This window comes from Petromyzon marinus, chromosome 42 (genome assembly GCF_048934315.1).
Source record: "Petromyzon marinus isolate PM22_M1 ecotype Great Lakes invasive population chromosome 42, UKy_Petmar_22M1.pri1.0, whole genome shotgun sequence".
Taxonomy (NCBI): domain Eukaryota; kingdom Metazoa; phylum Chordata; class Hyperoartia; order Petromyzontiformes; family Petromyzontidae; genus Petromyzon; species Petromyzon marinus.
Genome location: NC_133708.1, coordinates 12,186,169 through 12,210,803, shown reverse-complemented (window position 1 = coordinate 12,210,803; position 24,635 = coordinate 12,186,169). Strand labels below are relative to the sequence as shown.

Here is a 24,635-nt window from a genome sequence, read left to right as displayed (position 1 = left end):
AAAAGAGAGATGAATCAAACTTCTCAACGAGTGATGAACTAAACTTCTCAACGAGAGATGAACCAAACTTCTCAACGAGAGATGAATCAAACTTCCAAACGAGAGATTAATCAAACTTCCAAACGAGAGATGAATCAAACTTTCAAACGAGAGATGAATCAAACTTCTCAACGAGAGATGAATCAAACTTCCCAACGAGAAATAAACCAACTTCCAAAAGAGAACCAACTTCCCAACGAGAAATAAATCTAACTTCCCAACGAGCGATTACCAAACTTCCCGATGAGAGAGATGAACCAAACTTCCCAACGAGAGAGATGAACCAAACTTCCACACATGAGCAAAACTACACACGACACCGCAGTGTTGTGGCGAGATTTCGGCAGACGGGGAGGCAAAGACGAACAGAGACGCGAGGACGGCTACCAAGTTCGGCATCAGTAAACAAAAATGCGGACGATGGTGGTACGGTAGATTGGTGGGGGGGGGGGGGGGTACTTATTTCATGCCGGGCAGATCTAGGGGCATTTATTGCGACAGATGTGGACGAAGTTAGGCCACGCAAACGGCTCATCAGCCGACGTCTTCTAAGCATTTCCCATTCGACATGGAGTCTCAATCACGTCGGATTTGCTACCACAAATCCCGTGTTTCTCCTCGTGTAATGCAGATTTTTCTGGCTCCAAGCAAAATGTAACGTTTAATTTAATGTCCACACTGCCTGCGTTCTACATTCGTTTACGTCGCACACAGTACACACACATGCCCGGACGCGCACACCACTTTGCGGGAAATTAACAATTTTTTTATTTTATGGAGAGACTGCACCCCCGCCACAGAAATGTGGAATTTCCACCGCTGGCTCGGGGCTATAGAGAGCAAGATGAGCTCTGAGCTCTATCCCGTGGTTGTTGGAGCGAGGAGGACACATTGCCAGCGAACAAAGCTAACTGTGCTCTTATTTTTCACGTATATAAAATGAGACATTACATTTGGGGTCATTCTATCATATTGAGTATGTGCCAAAAATGAAATCAAAGCATCTCCTTGCTCTAAAGGAACACGGGGGGACTGTTCACGTCCGTTGAAAGTGTTGAGCCAGTGGTTGCAATTTCCACATTTACATGACAGGGACGAGTCCATCCAGAGAACACGCGCCGTTGACTGCCCGCAGCACCGGCATTCATTGATATGGACCTCATTTGAACGAAGACGAAGTTAGTGCGAGCGATGTCTGAACCAGAACTGAGCATGCCCCTCACCACCCCACCCAACCTCTCTTCACCAAGCCACGAAACAGTTACATGATATTAAGCAACTGCTCGCAAGTCGTCCCACCACACAGCGCAACACACGTGGAAATATTAAAAGCGCACGCTAATGAGCCAGTTTTTTTTTTAATATGAATTTTGGATTCAATCGCCACAAACAAACGGCCGAAAATTTTCCACGCAGAATTGCCGACATACTTCCCGCGCCGTATGACGGATGTCCAAGACCGTACAAAATATCGAACGTGGGATAGGGTAGAACCATTGTGTGGGTGGCCTCATAGCACAATATCCCAAATGCGTAACATGACCCCGTGACAAAGGTGGCAAAAACATGACGGGTCTTACAAAAAAAATCTAACGACGAGTTTGCAAAGAACTGAGATTCACAGCACCATGACGTTTTCCAATGTTCTTTGGCTCTGGTTCCACGTCGCATTGAAGTACGGTAAGAAAACAAACCTTCAGGACGAACACGACGTGGATAAGAAGGTAGGACAGCAACTCAGCAAAACAATCACACACTAAACAGAACGGTAGCAATGCATTCACAAATTGATATGTCTACCCATGACTGCAGAAATAATTAAATGTCTGAGAATTTGCCCTGGACAAAGATCTCATTATGGGGACCAGAATGAGGGATATTTTTTTTTTGCCAGATGAATAAAGGATATAAGCCCTTGCCGTTTTTTATCAAATACCGTCACAGGATCATTAATGTCTGCAGTGCAGATAGGACCTTGGTTTAACATTTAAACAAAAGTGACAGGATCTTAGGACACCCCCCCATACCCTCCAGCACTGTGCCCGGCCACGGCCATTGTGTGTTAGCACTACGGAGCCATCACCGCCGAGATCCTGGGGAGTGTGAATCCTGCGCGGAATAAGCCGCGGTAATCACCGTCCTTAGCTCGCTTCACTAAGAAGCCGGTCACCCAAGTTTGATTCCTGGCCACGGCTAACATCCACACTACCAAATGTGGTGAAGTATGGTCAAGCAACTCCGACAGATTAAACATTTTCGGATACATTTTATTCACGGGTATTATATATTTTTTTTGCAGACGAGAGTCGCTGCGCCACTCAAAAGCGGTGGCATGTATCAAAATCATTGATCGTGGGAAATGCTGGCAGCGCCCTCCCCCGCCCACATCTCTCACAGCAACGTGAATGAAGTTTCAGTGCATTCTACCAAATGGATCGATCAAGAGCTGGGCCAGACTAAATCAGGTTAAAAACAACCCCACGAATTGTAAATGATATATATTTTATGGGGGTTATTGGACACCGGAGCTGAGGACCTTCAAACTCGCCCCTGCTTAAGAGAACCCGGTTTTTAATCACGGGCGGCTGGAGCCGGAGATTTAAACCAAGCAGGAGAGTCACTCCGTTGGCGGTGGCTCGATCGCTCCGGCTCGGTCATTGCGGTCACTGGGCCACTCGGCAAATGAGAGAGTTCCTTCATTCGCTCCTGTGCCCCGAGACCAATCGCATAATTGGGTGATAAAAAGGCCAGCGAAATCCCTTAAATAGTAAAGTGTATCCGGGCACTTAGCTGAGAATGCGAAATTAAGGCCTCAAGTCACAGTGTGGCAGCCACCGAAACCTCAACCATTTTCTAGACAGCTTGCAAACAGCATCTCCAAACACAGGCCATGCATACTAACCACAGGCTCACCTCAACCTTTCATTGACTGCAATGCCGCCGGTGCTGTATATAGCGCCAGACAAGGCGTCGGAGGGGGTATACGGACACATGCACACAGCACGCTATCGGGAAAAAGAAAAAAAAATCAGCCGTTGTTAATGCCGTCATTGTTATTGTTGTTGTTGCTCCGAGTGTTAATTAGGGACGCGGCGGAAGGGGTGTAGCGATGAGATGGAGCGATGAGATAGGTTGGTGTGCAGGTGCCCTGTGATGGATTTGTTGTTTCGCAGGATCTAGAGAGCTCACGACCGCTTGGCTGAGTCTTAAGACTCGGTGACCATTCTGTGCATAAATGGCATTACCGCACTGTCTTTATAATTAAATAAGCAGGGGTTTGCCGTGCTACTTGCAACAGAGCTAGTCCCTTGTGAAACGAGCGTTTCACACACGCATGCTTATTAAGCAGGCAACCCTTGGAACCGGTTTCAACCTTCTGGGTCTCCATCAGCAGTGTGGTCTGTTAAAAGAATTGGCTGTCGTGATGCCAGATGATATAGGCGGAATCTACCCATGTAAGATGTGAGTTTGACAAAGTTCGCTACTATATTGAGCGCCTGGTTGGGTTAAAAAACGTTTGTGTTTTTTTGTTATAAATTTCAGGAATCAATTGCCACAGCTGCCCGCTAATTTCTCCACAGAATTACCGACATTTCCTGCACTGTACAACAGATGTCCAAGACCGTACAAAATATCAAAACACGGGACAAGTTAGACCTCTGTGTGTGGTGGCATCATAGCACACATCCCAAATGTATAATATGATCCGTGACAAAACTGTCGACAAGGGAGTAATGTTGCAATCATTTAAGGACGAGTCTGCAGAGAACTTGAGATCACTGCTGTGCGACGTTGTTCAATGTTCTTCGGCTCTGGTTCCACAAGAGGGATTTCCGAGGGATTATTTGTGTGATTAAGTGTGCAATGAATACCAAGTCGGAGTGTACCCAGCAAAGAACTAAGACAGATTCTCGCAATATTAAGAGCCTTTCACCATCAGCTGCGTACGTCAACAGCGCTCGCCTCACTGACTCACCCAGGTGGGGCTCGACTCACAATCAGAAGGTCACGAGTTCAAAGCCGGGTCGGAACTCGGAGATGATAAAATTATAGATACTACCCCCACCCGTCACAGAAATGTGGAATTTCCACTGACTGCTCCTGTGGAAAAGAGTGCCAAGCGACGGTCGTTTGCATTAAAAGATAGCGATTTTTTTTAATTAACTTCCGCGCAGTTGCAAATCGACTTACAAACAAAAGCATTGTTATCCTTTTATATTTCGGTATTTAAAGGGAAAATGGGCAAAAAATATAATATATTCATTCGCGTGCACCTATAGACACAATGCACGTGGCAGAACTGTCTTGTAAAAGCACACGAGTCAATATGGAAAAAAATGATCTCAAGGCAATAATGCCTGTGCTGTGATAATGTCATGCAGCCAACAGGAAACAGTCAATAACAAGTGGCTATTTCCCGTGAAATTGCATTCCTTATAATAGTGCTCTGGGGGGGTACAGGGTAGGAGGACACATATCTTGGTTGTGTTGACATCGTTCAGAAGGCATGGCACACACCTCCCTATACAGACACTCGGGTTATACCAACAACAAGTTTGGTCTAGCCAAGAACCAATTACACCTGACGGATCAATACGTGGTTTTCCAGCTATGCAAACACCTCCACTGCTTCAAACCGCCTGCAGAACATTAGGCTGGCATTTGCATCCGGAGGAGAGTTGTCATCGTGCAGGAACTGCAAATGCAGTGACCGAGAGCTAAAGTCTGCAAGAGCTCCAACATCAACATCATCCTAATCTAAGTGGCGAAATCCGATCTGGCCACGAGACTCGCGTGATGGTTTACGCCCCCTCGACTAGATCAGAAAGGTATTGTGGTTCATTTGTGGCAAGCACTTTGTGTGCAAGGACTGCGATGTTGAGTGCGGCTGGATGAGCACTGGACGGACATGGTCGGATCTTGTAGGCGTGGGGCTGTAAGGCGATGCCAGGAGGTGGGAATTTTGAGTATCACCACCCCTCGCATGTGTGGTGGGTTCTGCCACACAGTAAATTCTCACCAACAATGGAATTGGTCAAACATGCCCAGTACATCAGGACCCCCCCCCCACCCAAACCAGAAAAAAAAGCATTGTCTTGAGTGTCATTGAAGCAGCTTTCCTGAATGAAGCATGGGTATTATAATCGAGTACCACAAAATCGACGGGCAACACGGTCTGGCCATATTGAAGAAATCCCACCCGCCATAGGAATGTGGAATTTTGATGGCTGACTCAGAGCCAGCTAATGGACGACACAGGGTTCAGCTTCGTGCTGGCTTTACGGAGGTGATTTTTCGGCAGAAAAAGAATTTGGCAAATCAGCAAGATGACCGACAGGATGAGATCGCGGGTGCAAGGGGCCGAAACGAGGTTTCTCCGCAGGTTTGCCAGGCTTACTCTCCGTGATCGGGTGAGGAGCTCCGTAATCTGGGAGAGCCTCAGAGTCGAGTCGCTGCTCCTCCAGATTAAAAGGAGCCAGTGGAGGTGGTCCGGGCACCTGGGCAAGGATGCCCCCCGGTAGCCTCCCCCTGGAACTCTACCGGGCAGCAGCAGCAGCACGTCCCACTGGGTCAAGACCCCGGGGCTGGCCCAGGACACATTGCTGCTGGTGGGACGATGTCGCTCGGCTGGTCTGGGAACGCCTGGGAATTACCGCAGGAAGAGCTAAAGTCTGTGTATAGCAGTGTATATTAGTGTAGTGTATAGTAATGCATAGTGTATAGTAGTGTAGTGTATAGTAATGTATAGTGTATCGTAGTGTAAATTGTATAGTAGTGTATAGTGTGGTAGTGCTGGAGTCTGTCGCTAGGGAAAGGGAGGTCTGGACCACTCTACTCAACACGCTGCTACAGTGTAGTAGTGTATAGTGTAGTAGTGTATAGTGTAGTAGTGTATAGTGTAGTAGTGTATAGTGTAGTAGTGTATATTGATGTATAGTGTATAGTGATGTATAGTGTAGTAGTGTATAGTATAGTAGCGTATAGTGTAGTAGTGCAAAGTGTATAGTGTATAGTATAGTAGTGTATAGTGTAGTAGTGTATAGTGTAGTGTATAGTAGTGTATAGTGTAGTAGTGTATAGTAGTGTATAGTGTAGTAGTGCTGGAGTCTGTCGCTAGGGCAAGGGAGGTCCGGACCGCTCTACTCAACACGCTGCTACAGTGTAGTAGTGTATAGTGTAGTAGTGTATAGTGTAGTAGTGTATAGTGTAGTAGTGTATAGTGTAGTAGTGTATAGTGTAGTAGTGTATAGTATAGTGTAGTGTATAGTAGTGTATAGTGTAGTACTGCTGGAGTCTGTCGCTAGGGCAAGGGAGGTCCGGACCGCTCTACTCAACACGCTGCTACAGTGTAGTAGTGTATAGTGTAGTAGTGTATAGTATAATAGTGTATAGTGTAGTAGTGTATAGTAGTGTATAGTGTAGTAGTGCTGGACTCTGTCGCTAGGGCAAGGGAGGTCCGGACCGCTCTCCTCAACGCGCTGCTATAGTGTAGTAGTGTATAGTGTAGTAGTGTATAGTAGTGTATAGTGTAGTAGTGCTGGAGTCTGTCGCTAGGGCAAGGGAGGTCCGGACCGCTCTACTCAACACGCTGCTATAGTGTAGTAGTGTATAGTGTAGTAGTGTATAGTGTAGTGTATAGTGTAGTAGTGTATAGTAGTGTATAGTGTAGTAGTGCTGGAGTCTGTCGCTAGGGCAAGGGAGGTCCGGACCGCTCTACTCAACACGCTGCTGCTACCATCACGACCGTCACCAGCACAAGCGGACTGAGAAACGAAAGAACAAATCAGCAAGACAGTAATTGCTAAATTGCTATCATGCCGTCAAAAATTATCTTGCATTGTCATATTTTGAAAGCACCACTTTAATCTGGTCCCGTTGGTTAAAGAAATAAAACTTACGTGGCTTCAAGGACGTCAAATGCAAACTCGATACACGTACACCAGGCCCTTCAGATGCATGGATATTCGGACCGCGTTATCCACAAAGCTGTCTCTCCAACCATGGAGAAACAACCCCCCGAGACGCTGATCAAAACCATCACGTTGCCATACATAGCAGGCATTACCAAAAAGATCTCCAAAATCTTAAACAAACACAAGATCCAGGTCCGATTCAGTACAGTACACAAAACCCGTGATCTAATCCCATCTGTGAAGGATGTCATTCCTGACATGCAATATCCTGGAGTCTACAAACTAAGTTGCTCCTGTGGTGATTGTTACATTGGGGAAACGAAACGGCATGTGTCGGACCGTGTTCGCGAGCACAAGGCAGATCTGAAACACGGCAGAACTAATACCTCCGCCGTGGCTGATCATTGCTATAACGCTGTGGGCTCTCATGATATTGTTTTTTTCCGAGACCAAGGTGCTCTGCAAACCTTTGGGCTACTATCAAAGGTCTGTTCATGAAGCCATCCAGATATATAAACAAAGACATAACTTCAACCGGGACGATGGATACAGATTGAGCAATCATTGGAAGGATGTTATTAACCAGGTGAAACCATAACTGCTTTTGGCCTGCCTTCATATCCGCATCTCCAGAGGACTAACCCTCCCACTCCCCGCCCACTTCCCCTCCCCACCCCGGCCTTTTTTTGCCGTGCTTGTATCTTACTTGTAGCCTCCACTCCCCCTACCCCACACCCCCACCCTTCCTGTCTCTCCTCCCTGCCCCCCCCCTCTCTTACCTACATAGCCTCTTGTTGCAGCAGCCCCCTTTTGTCCACTTCAGCAATGTGTTTCTTGCTGCGGTTGTCCCACCTGATGACGAACGCTTGTGTTGCGCCCGAAACGTCGTGGTTTAATTTATTTTATACCTACGTGACTTTACCGAAAGAACCAAACAGTATCGATACAACAACAACAACAAAAATCAACATCAGCACAACATGGAAACGCAAACCGTGCCCTTGTGACATTTTGGGCAATGATTCTTCGTCAGCTGTAAATGTCCCCTCGGTTTGTGGGCAGTGTGTGCGCTTGCTGCCACCTTAGTCCTCATTCTGTCCGTTGAGCAGAGATGAGCGTGGCGAGTACTCAGGATGGGCGACTGCCTTGGAATTACCAGGTGCTGTGGGACTTAAGTGCGCAGGAGATCGTAGCACAGCACATGGGTTCTTGAATCCATCTGCACTGCGATTTCAGTGTTACACCCTTCGTGTGTGGGTTCTCTGCCAGGTACGACTCTCGCATTTTAAGCGTGAACCTGAAAAGGGGCAAAGCTTTGCTCGGTAATGACCAGCGATTGGTGTTATTGTTGTACTTTGAAGCTCATATGAAGCTACGTTTCAAGTGTGATTGGAGAGTAAATAGATAGATATAACCTTGCAGAATGTAAAGACGTCATGTTGGCATTTAAGTAAATCAACACAAATAATAGCACCTGAGGAATACGGGCACCTAGAGAATATTGAAAATTAAATAAGCAAAATGCACGCGCCACATTTTTTTCTGTCAATCTGACCCAAATATTATCCTGATTTTGTCACGGCATCGGGTCAAGAGACGCAATCGTTTTATGACCCACGGAAGTGGATATCAAAGAGCTACACCTCCGAGATCCCATTCATGTAACCTGTGGTCCAAATTGTGTGTACAGGTTTTTTTTATTCCTTTTCAAAACTCACGTGTTTAAACAGTTTTGTTGTAATGCATCATGCAAAAATATTTGAACAAATATAATACGAGAATAGAAAACAGTCTAGCGATAAAAAAAATTACTTGCAAATTCAAAAAATCATGGCCACATCTTTCAATAATGGCTAATTAAAATCCAGCCAGACATTAACGAGTTGTTGTCCATTCAGCATACCCAAGCAGGATAATGCAATATCCAATTGAAACAGTCTTTTATTTACCTCGAAAAGCCTAACATACTCTACTCTGCAATACTCTACAGGATTTCATTTGGCCATTTCCATCAATGAGTGTAAAGGTAAGAGGCAAAGGTGCAGCCCTGCAATTGCTTACTTGTGGCACGACTGGCAAAAGGACCTCCACCAGTGGGAGATCTTAGACAGCCCCTCTAGACGGCATTTGGTCTACTCTTCCACGTTGGTCAAATGTCTCGGAAGAGGTAGGAGTACCCACACTTTACCCCACCACACACAAACTGCTGATCGACAAACTGCATCGAGCCCGTTTTTATATCGCTGCTGTGTGGCCAGAGGCGTGGGGATTTTAAGAGACCAGCACCGCCGTTTCAAACTGCTGCGCCGGCAGATCGAACCAAACCGACGACCCCTGGGATTGCAAGTCTGGTGTGTAACCCGTGACGCGGAGTCCGAGTGCCATAGCACGTGGGAGGATACCAGAATGCCTGGAGAACACCCACGTGTGGCGAGGCTAACACAATCAACGTCCATACTCAGTGGTAAGCAGGCAACCTGCTGTGGCTGCCATCTGCAAGGCACTCCATAGCCTTAATTAACGAACAGATAATCCCTTTCATTTTCATCATTCGACGCTTGCTATGACATTTGTACGATGTTGTACCTGTGCTTTCGATTGTGAGAATACATTTTTGTTTTAATTTGTTTTTTTTGTATTAATAAGCACACGGTGCGTGTTCCAAACGAGACGGGACCGTGCATCCATTTACTGCATTGAGTGAGAATGGATTAAACAAATGCCACTAATGTACAGCCCATTGTGAACCGTTTAAGTAAAGTCATCGCTCATTCTCCTACCGGTATATTAGAGTCATATGGGTTCGCCCTCGCAATGATCGCAGTGATAATTCCTCGTTGCGCGAGCGGCCTTCCCGAAAGGGATGAGTGGCTACTTGGAGTTCTTGAGCTCGAGTTTTGGGTTTTTTAGCGATGTATTTGTTCTGCGTAATTCATCTTAACGACCCTTCAGTTGCGCTCCCCATTCACGTGCACTCCGAATAGTGAAGTGGGTGATATCGTGTGTGGCGGAGCACCCAGACCGCACCACCGAGATCCTGCTTTCAAATCGGGCCATCTTCCCATGGATTTAACCGGGTTCTCAATTGCAGTGAGTCGATGGTCTCAGCCGGAGCTGTTTTCATGAACACTCCACAATAAAATACGTATGTATGCTGAACTTCTTTCGCACCGTACGTAGCCAACCGTGCTAAATCGCAGGTGTGACGAAAGGACAACAAACTAAATAAAAAAAACTATTAATAAATTATTTTTCAATCTGGGTTTAAAAGTGCATATATAACTCCAATGGCTTCCTAATATCGGGAGAGAGCATTCCAGACGGCCGCAGAAGTGCATCCGAAAGCGGGTGAAGAAGTGGCTGCCTTTGCTCGATGGCCAGCCAAAAGCCGCTTTAAGGATGGTGGGAGTTCGCGTGATGGTTTATGGTCCTTGACGAGATCAGCGAGGTATTGTGGTTCATTTGTGGCGAGTTCGTCGTGTGATAATGAGTGCAACCTCACATCAATGTGTTCGTGCGGCAAAACGGAAGCCAATGCAGCTCGGCGAGTACCGGACGGACGTGGTCCGATCTCGCAGTACCCGTCACGACACGTGCCAAATAATAATCTCAAGAATGAGAATGTACACTATTAGATTGAATTTGGGTTGAAAATTTCTGCGTATGCCATTTCTGGGAAGTGAAATGCTCACCGTGATTGATTTGACATGCAAATAAACACTGTGTGCAGGCGATGTAAGAGAGTGTGATCCCAACCAGCGGAAGTGACGATTGAGTCTTTGACGTCCCTTCTCTAAAACGCATCTGTTTTCACTTTGCATACTGCTCTGCGCACATCTTATGCCTTTTAAATAATTTTTATTCCGTCCAGTACTGTTTGTTTAGGGATTTTTGTTGTTGTTAAAGGTGTTATTCAATGTTATTTGTTAAGGGTTGGGTACATGTATGCAAAGCGCTGCGAGGTCTAATATGATTGGTGCTCTATAAAACCAAGTGTTGGTTCGTAATCCTCTGCCGGAGCCGCTCTGTGACACAAGGTGGTACACGCCGAACCCTAGTTAGGCTCAGAATGCTTTGTCCCCTACCACGACAAGCGATGGCAACATTGGAATGTAATGTGTAGCAAAGATTAAATACTAAACTGATTTTTCAATCTTCGAAAAATAAATTATATCGGCTCTGCTGCACAAACTTTTATTTGTTAATGTTTACCTTCCCACCCCGCATAACGCACGAGCGTGGTTGGTGAATTGTGTAAAAATTGGGTAGCGTGGCACTTCTCAGTATATTGATTAATTTCAAAACGTTTGTCGATCATTCAACGTATAATTATAAAACCAAAAGTAGTGCAAGGATGTGCAACGTACCAAAGAAAAAAATCGGCAAAACAAATCCTACGCTTTCGTGACCAATACTATACATGAGAGGGTTTTTGTTTTAGATCCGGTAAATGTGTCGAAGCTGGTTGCAATTGCCGGCTAAACGTCGAACTCGAATTATAAATGTTGTAGGTTTACTCACCAACGCGCCGGAGTATTCTAAACGTGTAACGAATTGGCATGCTTTGTTTACGTGACAAACCTTATGAGTTGGCTATGTCGGGTGGTGGCAGGTTTAACGACACATTTATATTTACGTGACCTAAACCAAAACACCGCTATTATGGAAAACAATTCCTATGTACATATTTTAATGTTCTTTTTTTGTAATGTGATCTGCCCTGGAGATAACTAACAAGGAGATAACTAACAACAAACACCACCTCACTGCCATCTGCGAATCAGAAAGCAAGCTGTTTTAGAGAATTCCTGCGAGTGCACAAAAACATATTTTTGGACAAGGTGAACAGAGAGAGAAAGAGTGTAGATTGTGTGGACAAGGTGAACAGAGAGAGAAAGAGTTGAAATTGTGTGGACAAGGTGAACAGAGAGAGAAAGAGTGGAGATTGTGTGGACAAGGCGAACGGAGAGAGAAAGCGTGGGGATTGTGTGGACATGGCGAACAGAGAAAGAGCGGAAATTGTGTGGACAAGGTGAAAAGAGAGAGAAAGAGTGGAGATTGTGTGGACAAGGCGAACAGAGAGAGAAAGAGTGGAGATTGTGTGGACAAGGCGAACAGAGAGAGAAAGAGTGGAGATTGTGTGGACAAGGTGAACAGAGAGAGAGAAAGAGTGGAGATTGTGTGGACAAGGTGAACAGAGAGAGAGAGAGAGAGTGGAGATTGTGTGTACAAGGTGAACAGAGAAAGAGTGGAGATTGTGTGGACAAGGTGAACAGAGAGAGAGAGAGTTGAGATTGTGTGGACAAGGCGAACAGAGAGAGAGAGAGTTGAGATTGTGTGGACAAGGCGAACAGAGAGAGAGAAAGAGTGGAGATTGTGTGGACAAGGCGAACAGAGAGAGAGAAAGAGTGGAGCTTGTGTGGACAAGGTGAACAGAGAAAGAGTGGAGATTGTGTGGACAAGGCGAACAGAGAGAGAAAGAGAGAGAGGACATTGTGTGGACAAGGCGAACAGAGAGAGACAGAGTGTAGATTGTGTGGACAAGGTGAGCAGAGAGAGAAAGAGTGGGGATTGTGATGCCATTCACAATCCGTCAACTGTAGTAATCGAAGGACAACTGCAGGCAAAGCCGCGGATAACGCCAGTGCACCACAGGTGCCTTGGTATGACCCCAATTGTTCAGGTTATTTACCGCAAACTCCCAATTTTCTTCCGCATGCAGAGTAAATGCTCAAGGATAAATTGGTCAAACATTACCATACCAAGATCCTCATGAAACAACTTCCCAGTGATGCCGCCTTGGATAAAGAACAAAAAAACATTATTGCTGAATGAGCATCAATGCTGTTCTTGTGTAAGAGTTTGGGGCGTGAAAAAGTGAGGCCTAATAGCCATGCACGCCAAAATAAACTCAGCTTAACTTCAAATTTTAATATTTTGCAGAGCTCATGGCTGGGCAGCTCCAGCTGACTTTAAGCCCTGACTAAAGTCACTTTACCAGAATGAAGGTTATCATTGCTTTAAAAGTTAAATTTAATAAGTTTTCAGTTTTATTGCTGCATTTTTATTTACAGAGACATTATCCTTCGCTCATTCGTTGGTATTTAAAGGAAAAGTTTTATATCATTTTATAATACCTGCAGTTAATTCGACTTATATTATTCGTATTAATTATATATGTTCAGCGAAGCCCTCTGACGGTGTTCAAGATACCTTCAGGAAGCGTTTCTGTAATTTGCAAGTTTAGCCAATTCCAATCGCTAACGTTTGAGATGAAACTGCAGCATCCAGAGAAACCGCACTCCCGAAACGAGAACGTGTCCATTTACAGATCTGAGCCAGCGGTGGAAATTCCACATTCCTATGGGCAGCTGTGGAGACTACTCCTCGACTCCTAAAGTGGTACTCGCTATATAGACATCAATTGCTAATACAAAGCAAAGATAGATAGATCCCCTGTAGCGGCTACGTGAATCGCTACACTACGGCTCACCGCTTATACATAACAACAATCGCCATTCGCCACTAAGTGGCGGTGACATCACCACGACGCTTGTGCCAGGCTTATACACACAGGCACACGTACACATACAAAGCAGAATCAGAATCCTTATTTATCCTGGAAGAATCCTCACGACTGTGCTCTATATAAACAAAACATGTCGTAAAATTTTGATTTGTTTTAGATTTTTATTATTTTATTGTTTCCCTTCTACGTGACTTTACCGAAAGAACCAAGACTATAACAAAACACGTCGTGTTTACACAGTGCCGCAAACAGGTGTCATACAACACCGCTTGCTTGAGAAGGTCACTATAAGGAACGTTTAAGATTCCTACGATTGTACTTCTCCGGTGCACCTGGTGACTGAATGGTTCATGGTTAGACGCTCACAAAGCCGCTGCCGATGTGTTGATATTAAAGTTATGTCGCAACAACCTCGCCGTTTCAAACGCCCCCCCGAATACCATGGCAGTGGTGGACAATATACATTACCGTGGCCGAAGTCAGACCATCCATACTTCTACGACCGACTTCCCACATAGCGCCACTTTATTGCATCGACCACTCAAGCGACAACATATGATGGGCTCGCGACCACAGCCACATTAGTATCAATACTAATGCGGTGAGTGGTAACAATGGGATCCCTTCCATTTGCACATTTCGCAATGACAATAACGACACAATAAATGGCAATGATGAACCCGGTGCTGTAATCAAACTTGTGCGTGCCTACCTTTCGGGTTTAAGTCGCTGGAAGGAGGGCAACGTGGCGTTTTCTGTGGTTCCACTGTTACGGGCGACTCCGTCGTGAAACGAGGCACAACTTGAATCTTCACCGCCATCATCATCATCATCGCCATCATCATTGTTATCATCACCATCTCCTCCTCCTTCATCAGTAGCAGCAGCACCACCACCACCACCATCATGAGCATCATCATGATCAGCAGCAGCGGCACAATCATCACCACCGCCACCACCACCATCATCGTCATCATCAGCAGGGCTGCTGCTGCTGTTGTTGTCTCCAGCCGAACAAGCGATGCGAAATTCAGAAACTATTCGTTCCAAATGTTGCAGGCGATGCTGCTGTTGCTCAATAACGTTCGCCTGGGCTTCCACCATCCTGCTGATCTCTTCCAACGAACCACGCGGTGCCTGCATTACAGATGTCTCTCTACAATATGCCTTATATCTGTAACATACATGTACAGCTATATACAAAGACAATTGCCCCCCACCACCACCACCACTTCAGACGCCCCCGTGTAGCCTGACACAGTGTTGATTGTTGGCAAAAGTGCTGTTGGCGAGCACCTCTTATCAACAACGCGAAAAAAAGCTCTCGCCCACCCAACAAAACCCACACCACCACCACCGCCACCCCCTGCACAGTCACACAAAAGCGCGCGGTGGCCTCTCTCTCGTGCGCCTACGGGGGGCTCTCCATTCGCAAGGCGGTGTTCGCGAGCGCTTATGTCAGACGGTCCCGGCGACCCATCCAGTCCGAGCGACAGCGAAGCAAAAAGCAAACACCCACGGCGATGCCCCGAGTAAAATAGCCCCTCGGCTACGCCAGCGGTGAGTCAATGTCAGCGAGCGCCTATTAAACCTCACCACTTCGTGGCCACACGAACGCACATTCATCCGCGCCCGCCCGCCCGCCCGCATATATCTACAAAGACATGGTTCTAAACCAGCCACGCACGCCGTTCCACGCCGTATCGAGGCAGTGACGAGCGATGTTAGCGAACGCCTATTAAGGCCCCCGACGTAAGCTTATGATCAACGCGCCGGCACGCTGCGATCCCAACAGTAGCGGCATTAATATGAATTACACCGTCGCTTACACGAGACCCAGGCACCGAACACGACCGGTAAGAGCCTCAGCAGCGCGTTCCCCCTCACCACCCCCCCACCCGAAACGATGACTACCGACCGCGGCGATTAACAACAGCAATCACGTCTCTCTTCTCTCCGTCTCGCGAACGGTTGCTCTCATAATCATCGTCGTAAGGCACACGCTGCCGCCGCCGCTGCTGCTGCTGTATACAATTTGTATCGCATCGCTCCACAAATACCAGGCGGTAGCAGGGGATTGCTGATGGGGCGGGAAGCGGAGGGGGGGTATATCGCACGCAATGTAATCGTAAAGTATCTCGAATAATTGCTACGCGACGTCGCTTGGCTTTAGACAGAATGGTCGCTCAGCTGATCGTGTTGTCCGCTTGTGCCCCGAGAGGAGGAGGAGGAGAGATGCAGGGATGATGATGATGGGGTTGGTAGGGGGGGGGGAATTCCTTCCTTCAGGTGCTTATTTCTTGCACTGCCCTGCGCGGTGGCTCTCCGTGTGTGGCTTCCTGTGGCTGCGTGTGTCTGTGTGTATGTGTCTGTATGTGTGTATGTGTCTGTGTGTGTCTGTATGTGTCTGTATGTGTGTATGTGTCTGTGTGTGTCTGTATGTGTCTGTGTGTGTATGTATGTGTGTATGTATGTGTGTATGTATGTATGTGTGTATGTATGTGTGTCTGTGTGTGTGTGTGCATGTATGTGTGTGTGTGTCTGTGTGTGTGTCTGTATGTGTGCCTGTATGTGTGTGCATGTATGTGTGTCTGTGTGTGTGTATCACAGCAGGCAGCAGTCGCCTGTGTGTTTGTGTGGTCTGGTTTAGGTGTTCTCCAACAGCACTTGCCCCAGCACGATGTTAATTCTATACGGGTCATCTTTGCCTTTGGCTGTGTGTGTGCCTCTTGGGAGGGGTAGTGAAGTCGTTGGCGCACTGCGCTACGAACCACAGCAACCCGAGTTCGATTCCCGCTTGCAACCAACATCGCTCACGATAGCCTCACTTAGGTCGACTCAGCCTTAAATGAGTATATTCGGTGCGGTGTGGAAACATCCGAGCTCAGAGAGACAAAGGAGGTCGGGCGTGGTGTTGTCTACACCCACCCGTTCGTGTGCCGTGTTGGCCTTAATAGGTGCTCGCTAACAGCACTTGCCCCAATAGTCCGTTAAGGCTATACGGGGGATCGTTGTTTGTCTTTGTACGTGGGCTTTATGAATGCGCGTGTGTGCATGCGCGTCAGTATTTGAGAGTGTTTGTGTGTTTATGCATTGCGTACAGTACGTGTGAATAGTGTCTGGGGTTCGTTTGCGAATGCGCCTGGCTACCAATATGCACTCGACCGCTATGGATTATCCCTATCGACGACATAAAAAAAATAGTGACGGAAAATGAATGAACACATACTCCTTAGATTCAACACACCGCCAGTGCCCGTCAATAATGCTGCAATGACACTCGCAAAAACGCATTCAGTGCTCACATTGATACTGCGGATAATGTGAATTAAAGGGAGAGAAACGTGGATTCATTACCATCATACTAATAATAATCATCATCAATGCCATGGGCAATCCACTGCCAAATGAAGGCTTCTGCATGCCACTGCCAATCTCTCACGATGCTGTGATGTATTAATCTACCGAGCACCTGCACACAACACGATGTTAATCGCTCCATCTCATCAGAGAGGTGCAGTGCCGGATTATCCTAGTAGCACAAGTAGCTACATATGTAGTAGCTATGGGCCCCGCACTTTCCAGGGCCCCACGCTAAATGCTTTCAAGCTATCAATTCCGGTTCAGTGATTCTGCACTTGCTCTATTACTATAGTACTATACTGCCTTAAACTTTTATGGACGACTGGGTGTCTAAGGTTAGCGATTTGTGGTATTATCTGGCTGTGTAGCAAATAAAAAAATACAATTACTTTACTATGCAAGTTAAAAATTGGTGTTTTAATATTTGTATATTTTTGTTTATTTAAGGCCCTTTATAACATATACTACAGGCCTCGCACTCGCTTAATACGGCACTGGGGAGGTGTCCTCTCAAAAAGCATTCCCATTCCTTGGATGCTACCCCGCTATGTATGTACGCACGTAAGGTGAACTTCTTTCGCACCCTACGTAGCCAACCGTGCTAACCGGAGGCGCTTCATGACCATTGAGTCATGATCCCTTCTAGCGATGTGTCCTGGCTCACTCGACTCATTATAGTTTTTCATTATTATTTTTTTACAGGAATGTTAATTACATTCATGGTTTGGCTATTAGTAATTACATTCAGCCTAAATTAAACATTTAGACATGATTAAAACACAATTTACAAGGTTGGAAACAGCTGCACCAACATTGCGTTGAGAAAGTAACAAGATAGATATGACGAGGAGTGAGAAAATGCAGAATGGATCGACCCAAAGTTTTTATTTATTTGGGAAGTTTGATCGGACAAGGAAAAAAAGCATGAACAGCAATGGTGAAAAGATAAATTATCCCAGATTTTGCCGAAGACAGTTACACGAACCAATGGAAATTAATTACAAGAGACTATGTAAATAAGGATGCAAATGTGGGCACTGACAGGGTCGCGTAAGGATAGCACGGGACCTAAGTGGTCGTAAATAATAATTGGTACAGGGACAGACAGGCCCAGATGAGGTGAGAGAGTGTTCGGGGAAAAGGGGAGTGGCCGGGTCGAGGAGTGGATAATAGCCGGCGTGGAACAGGGCTCTGGGCTGCTGTGGGGGAACCAAGAAGCTGTCATCATGGTCATCGTCTTGGAGCGGGTCATCTTCATCATCTTTGATCGGGCACCTTGTAGTCTTGGCAGGCTAGAGTTAATATTGTCTCCGTGACTACTACGCGTCTGCTCCTGTGTAGCCAGCCAGCTACAGAGGGAGTGTCGCGTAGAGTCACAGAAGTTACCCAGCTGTATATAGACAGCTCGCGGTTAATAATTTAATTAGCAGTGAGTCGGCGGACTTTATTCACAATAAATATACATATAACTGAACAAGACGGTATCTCTGAGACCTACATTACATATGAACACCAGCACCAGGGAGCCAAAGCATTCTCGCCAGGCAATCTCCCCTTCATTGCCTGTGTCGGCCGAAATAGATGCCCACTCTCACGGCATTTGCCCCAACAGCCAATACGGTTACGAATACTGCATGGGGATTATTTGTGTGTCAATACATAATTACGTGTGTCCATGTAATGGGCATACCCCGATGTGAATGTGTCCCAGTCTGTTTATATCTCTGTGTGTAAATGCGTGTCTATTTCCGGCGATATGTGTCGGTTAATGAATTCATGTCTCTATGTATATACATGCATCAAAGCATTTGTGGGAAACAGTGTTTCACACGTTGCGCTAACATCAGTGGCGAGTGTTAGCAGAACTGGTCCTGAGCTTCGCCTAGGTTGGCTCAGCATTAAACGAGCACCTGCTATGGCGTGTAAGAATATATCTTTCTGTGGGCAGACGAGAGCAGATGGATGCCGTGCCGGCCATACCACCCTCTGTGTGTGCTGTGCCGGCTTTAATAGGTGCTAGCTAATAGCATTTCCCCCGAGAGCCTATGCAGGCGATATGGATTATCTCAGTCATATTTCAGCGTGCGTGAGTGTAGACGTGATTGTGTGTTGACACTGCGTGCAATGCGGATTTTTAGCTCAACCTGATTTCGTACTCAGGAGCAACACCGTTTAACCCCTTTGTCAGCTCTCCACAACAGTAAATTATTCATGCACAATACTTCAATGAGACAAGGGCTCTTGAATACGGCACTCTCTGATAGGTAAATCATGTAAATTATATATAAACCCTAATCTCATTAATGGAATGCCAACAGTGTGCAGAACACACATGATTTCATCCAAACAATTCCAATCAATTGGTATATTAATTTAAAGCACCATGCATTTTCATACAAAGCAACTAATACGCACTTATTACTGTTGTCGTGAGTTAGCTGACCGATGCACAGTCTCATGATACTGGGGAATGAATAGAACGCTTGCAACTAGAACATTCTAATTGTATCATCAATTTCCACCGTTTTTTTTAAAGGCTATGATGCTGGAGTCGAATAGCAAGTGGGCTCGCTGCAAGTTATCAAATCTCTATCCATGAGCCTATAAGACCCTATAGCCCTCAACTCCCATTATCTGCAGGAGGGGAAAACTGTTCTTTATACGCAGCCCTAGTCTTCCTAATATCTGTATTTCTTTAATGCGGATAAGTGGAGTAAATCCACAGATAATCCCGCGGATAACAGGATAACAAATATTAATCTTCCACATATTCATTGATATGCGTTCTCCGATATTAGTGTAATGACAGTCAACCTATGGTGTGAATGGACTAGTGGCCATGGGAGGTAATGACATGGGAGTCGGCTTGCAGTACGAATACACTAGTGGCTACGGGAGGTAACGTGACTTTACCCAATAGAACCAAAGAGTAATGAAAGGGGAGTCAGCTTGCAGTACGAGTGGACTGGTGGCTGCGGGAATGATTGATAACATGAGCGTGGCCAGGTGACGGAAGAGGACAGTGGAGTCTGCTGGTAGAGCGAGCGGTTTAGAACCAGCGAGAAGGTTCGGAAATGGGGGCGTGGCCTCGGACCGTATATAAGGGAGATGCGCGGGAGACTCGGGGCTTTAGCAGTGGGGGTCTCCGCATGTTCGGTGTGAGTACGTGGCTCCTTAATAAAATAAACCATCTCAAGACAAGTGCGTCCAAGTCGTCATTTACACTTGTACTGTCTGTGTATTCTCAGTATTTCAATAGCATACTACAGGACAGGGTTTCCCAAACTCCGGCACTCACGATCCGTCAGGCTACCACTTTCCACGTGCACCAATTTTCCTCATGTTCAAATTAACTCGATCCACCGTTGCACGCGCCCGATGACCATTAAACACTTACCACGTGACGTGTTAAGCAATTAAAGCTGTCTGCATTAATACAGAGCCGATTTAAATTAAGACTGACATCTGAGTGTGTCTGTGTGTGTGTGTACACGTGCTACAGACAGCGTTGATTGCTGAGTGCGTCGCGCGGGACGTGTTTAACAGTCATCGGGCACGTGCAGCGTGGAACGAGTTAATTTGTATTTGAATGGGGTGCGAATCGGTAAACGCGGAAATAAATGCGTGGTGTGTCTGGAGGACTGGAGTTTGGGATTCCCTGCCGTACTGCGCCGGGTGATCCAGATGTCTTGTGACCCCAAATTAATTGACCCCTTTCAAATTAATTACTGTCTTAAATAAACCTTACTTAAATACACCTTACTTAAATAAACCTTACTTAAATAAACCTTACTTAAATAAACCTTAATTAAATAAACCTTAGTTAAAACATGATTAAGTTTTGGAGAATTAAATGGTGGCCACACGACATCTGGACCACCCTGTATAGCCTGCATGAATTCACCGTCACTAAAGTCCAAAGTGCCTCCTTTCCATTGAGCAATGGTACATTTGCTGAAAGATTTCCTATGGCTAATAGCAGTCTCTCCGTGAGACAACAACTCTTGACTTCCTTGTACCGCGTGGCACAAGCCTTACCAGGCATTTGTTAGCTTACCTGCAAAGATATGATGATGAATCAACTCCGGCCAGGATTTGAACTCGGTCCTCACTAGAGCGTTGTTGCTCAAACAACTGAAATATTAAATCCGGCCTCTCCATACGTATCTGTACATATCGCAAGGGGTCACACACACACAGATGATGGTTTCAATACGGGTATCACATTACTATAGGCGTTGCCCAATCTAATATAAGACGCGGCGGTGCCAGTAACTGCTCACGCCTTATTGTAATAAAGAGACACAAACAAATTCCTGCATAATTCCACTTCAATAGAACCAGTTGGTTGAGTCCTTGCCTTTTGTTCTGGCTTGTGGAAATTACACGCGCGCAGTTAAAACAGCACGCCGAATCATAGCGACGCCTGTTGGCGTTCCTATCCTCCGAGACTTTTTTTGTAATTAAGATGATGTTCCCTTGGGTGGCTGTGGGTGGCTGAAGACAGCGTCGGAGCTCTGAGCCGAAACGTCTGTTGTGATGCTCGGTTCTACTCTGGTCTCGGTTTTCCCCTCTCATCAACCAACTCGAATAGTCCTTGATGCGCAGCGTTCAAAGTGTTGTGACGCTCACAGATTCCCCATGCTTTTGTCCAGTGTGCCAGTGTTGATCCGGTGGTGGGAATTCTACATTCCTGCGGCAGGGAGCAGTCCGTCCAACAAACGATCACCAAGTGGTACGGTCTTGCCACGTGTTTTTTTTTTATAATATTCACCCCAAACATTATTGTGGTGATACTGATGATGATACTGATGCTGTTGATGATTATGATCATGCTATTGATGATGATGATACCACTGCTGATGCTGCTGATGATACCATTGCTACTATGCGTAATGAGGATGGATATGTTGTTGCTAGTGATGCAGCAATGGATGCTGCTGCTATTGCTGAGGTTAATGTGATTGTGACAAAAATTGTATTCAGGTCACCAACCTACTTATTGTAATGCATGGTCATCTTGATCAGCGAATCTTTACCTGTTGTCAATTAATAACTGCCCATTCAACCAGAGCATATATTTAACGTAAACTAATCATGGTTTACATTTGTAAAAAATGCTTTTAAAAAATGAGGCAAACAAATGAATATGCTCCAAGTTTAAAAAGATCTTTATATTCGCACGACAGTAAATATATAATTAATTTTCTATTAAATAACAAATCTCATATTTTTTTGCAGCCTAATACTTTTGACTCTGCATGCTCCTACCATAAAACAATCGCGTATTCCCACATTAGCACTCTTATATATTTACGTATTTGCAAGGCTCTTAAATAAAGGCAACTTGGCAGGCTCAGGGGAGCTTATTCTGTGTCAGAGACTTGAGTCGGCACAGCTGAGATCTTGGGTCCCAGGTCTGGGCTTCAGCCACACGCGATGAAACCGGGGTTCTCAAATGTAGCGATCTTCATGATGGTCTCAGCACAGTCACCTCTGACTCTGCAATGAAGCCCACATCATACTCTTTGGTTCTATCTATTTGGTTCTATTATTTTCACCTACGTGACTTTACCCAATAGAACCAAAGAGTATGGATCCTAGCAGTCACGAAAGCTTTAAATCTAGAAGCCCACATCATATTTAATTCGGGGTTGTCACTTAATTTGTTTCATATTTTAGGGTTGACGACTAAACATTTTAGATTGCTTTCTGTGTAATCCACACTCTTATAGGAATGCATGCACAGTTCATCATTGGTTGTCCGGGTTCCAACATTTTCCGGCCGTCTCGGGCCCGATCCGGCGAAACCGGCAAAATCACTTCAAAGGCTGTCACCAGTGGGGCGATTGACACCACGTGCGTGACAAAATAAAAGTAGCTCCGCTTGATTTCAGTGGAACATATAGAAAATACACTGCACTCTACACTACATACAACTTAAAAAATAAATACTGCACGGATATACATCACCCCACGCAGCGTCTTAGAGATTTGAGTGGTAAGTACGGTACAGGAAATACAGCAACTTTTTAAAGTAGGATATTTATGTTGTGTCTATTTGTATGTTTATTTATGCCAATTTTCAATAGTAAACTCATTTAAAACACTCGCTTAACCCGCCACCACCCGACAGCCAATCGGTAAGGTTTGTCACGTAAACAGAACATGCCAATTCGTTACTAGTACAGCACACCGGTGTGTTGGAGAGTAAATTCACAACATTTACAACTCGAGTACGGCGTTTCGCCAGTAATTACAACAATCATCATCAGGTGACAGCCTGAGTTGTGAATAAATCCTCCTGCTTCGGTCTTAAATAAGGGGATAAAAGTAGTGATTGATTATCAGGCGTTTGTGAAAATCCGGCGTCCCCGAAGCCGCCGGATAATCGGCGATCTGCTGTACATTAATACAAAAATATCTCTCTCTCATTCGATACAATTGTTGCACCCTCTATTCGACAGCGCTACTTCTTGTGATTGCCTCGCTAGGGTTTGATTGACGGTCTTTATTGTTGATGTGCAGCGCGCGCTGCTGGGCACGAGCGAACGAAGCAAAAACAAAACCCGTAGCCACCCCTCCTAAGCAGATCAGGATTCACGAGCTACAACAAAATAAAGAGTGAGGGGGTGTGTGCCATACAGTCTATTACCTCCATATCAGCTCACAATATCGAGTTCCCCTACAATTATTGAAATGGGGTCTCTTCACTCAGGCTGCAGGATGGCGTAGTGGCATGAGGGGGGCACGGGGGTGGGCTAATGCCCCTCCCAAACATAACGCCTTTTAAAAATATATATATTTTATTCCACATCCTCATACGTGGCAACATCCTGACATTCTGGACGGCACTTACCAGGGGCATCGACAGTATGAGGCACACCGGACTATTTTATCAGAGCAGGTGGAGGAAGGGATTTTCTTTGGGTGGGGGATTGGCCAAGTCATCGCCGTTCTGGGCTCAGGTATTTAAGATTGTTCTAAGGTTTAGGAATGGACCCCATGCACGTGCTGCGTTCTTCTTCCTTGCCACTGAGCTCATAGCTCAGATGCACCAGTGCTGAGATTGGGCACCTAATGAATACAGCCATTGAGTATGGGATGGGGGGGGGGGGTCGTGATTCTTCCACGCACTCAATGTGGTTTTCCTGGCCGCTATATTGGAAGTCCAACTGGACACCTTCATTAATTTATTCTCAGTAATTTACAATTAAAATAAAACATATTTATAAATAAATAATTATTAGATGCCCCAGCGATTCCTAATGTGAGGGACCCCCCCCCCTCCCTCCCCCAATAAAGAAGTCAAACTCCGCCGATGCCTGCAGTGGTAACACTTGCGCCTGAGTACAAGCTCGTCCGCAGGGCTGGATGAAGATTTTCAAAAGGAAAACAAAGTTAAGTAAAAAAAATTACAAGGCTAACAAAAATTAATATTCAGCATTCACAAACGAAATAACTTTTCACTTCATCTCTGGAGGCCCTCCAGCTGGCAGAGGCCCCTGGGCCGCAGCCCCTAAAGCCCCCCACGCCGTGATCCGGCCCTGCTCGTCCGTCCTAGGTTTCGATTCCCAACTCGGGCACCTCTCTGTGTGGAGTTTGCATGCTCTCCCCTGTTCTGCATGGCTTTCCTCTGGGTTCACTGGTTTCCTCCCACAGCTAATATACCACCACAATGTGACAGGTTATTCGCCAAAACGTCCCAATGCTGGACATTTATCGACGATTTACTAAATGGGGGGTTACACGCGGCAGCAACATCGACAAACATGGCAGGACCCTCCTGA

At 45.9% G+C, this 24,635-nt stretch overlaps 1 protein-coding gene across 2 annotated transcripts in view; it reads right to left on the bottom strand.

Annotated features, from left to right (window-relative positions):
• LOC116951299 (uncharacterized) overlaps positions 1-15,933 on the bottom strand; it is an 82,623-nt gene extending 66,690 nt beyond the window's left edge. The window contains exon 1 of one of the 2 annotated variants that reach the window (XM_032969823.2): positions 14,195-15,933. In XM_032969823.2, coding sequence (XP_032825714.2) covers positions 14,195-14,625 — 431 coding nt within the window. In that variant the 5' untranslated portion in view covers positions 14,626-15,933. The remainder of the gene's footprint in view (positions 1-14,194) is intronic. The other variant, XM_032969822.2, reaches the window with a different exon arrangement.
• Between the last annotated feature and the right edge of the window lie 8,702 nt (positions 15,934-24,635).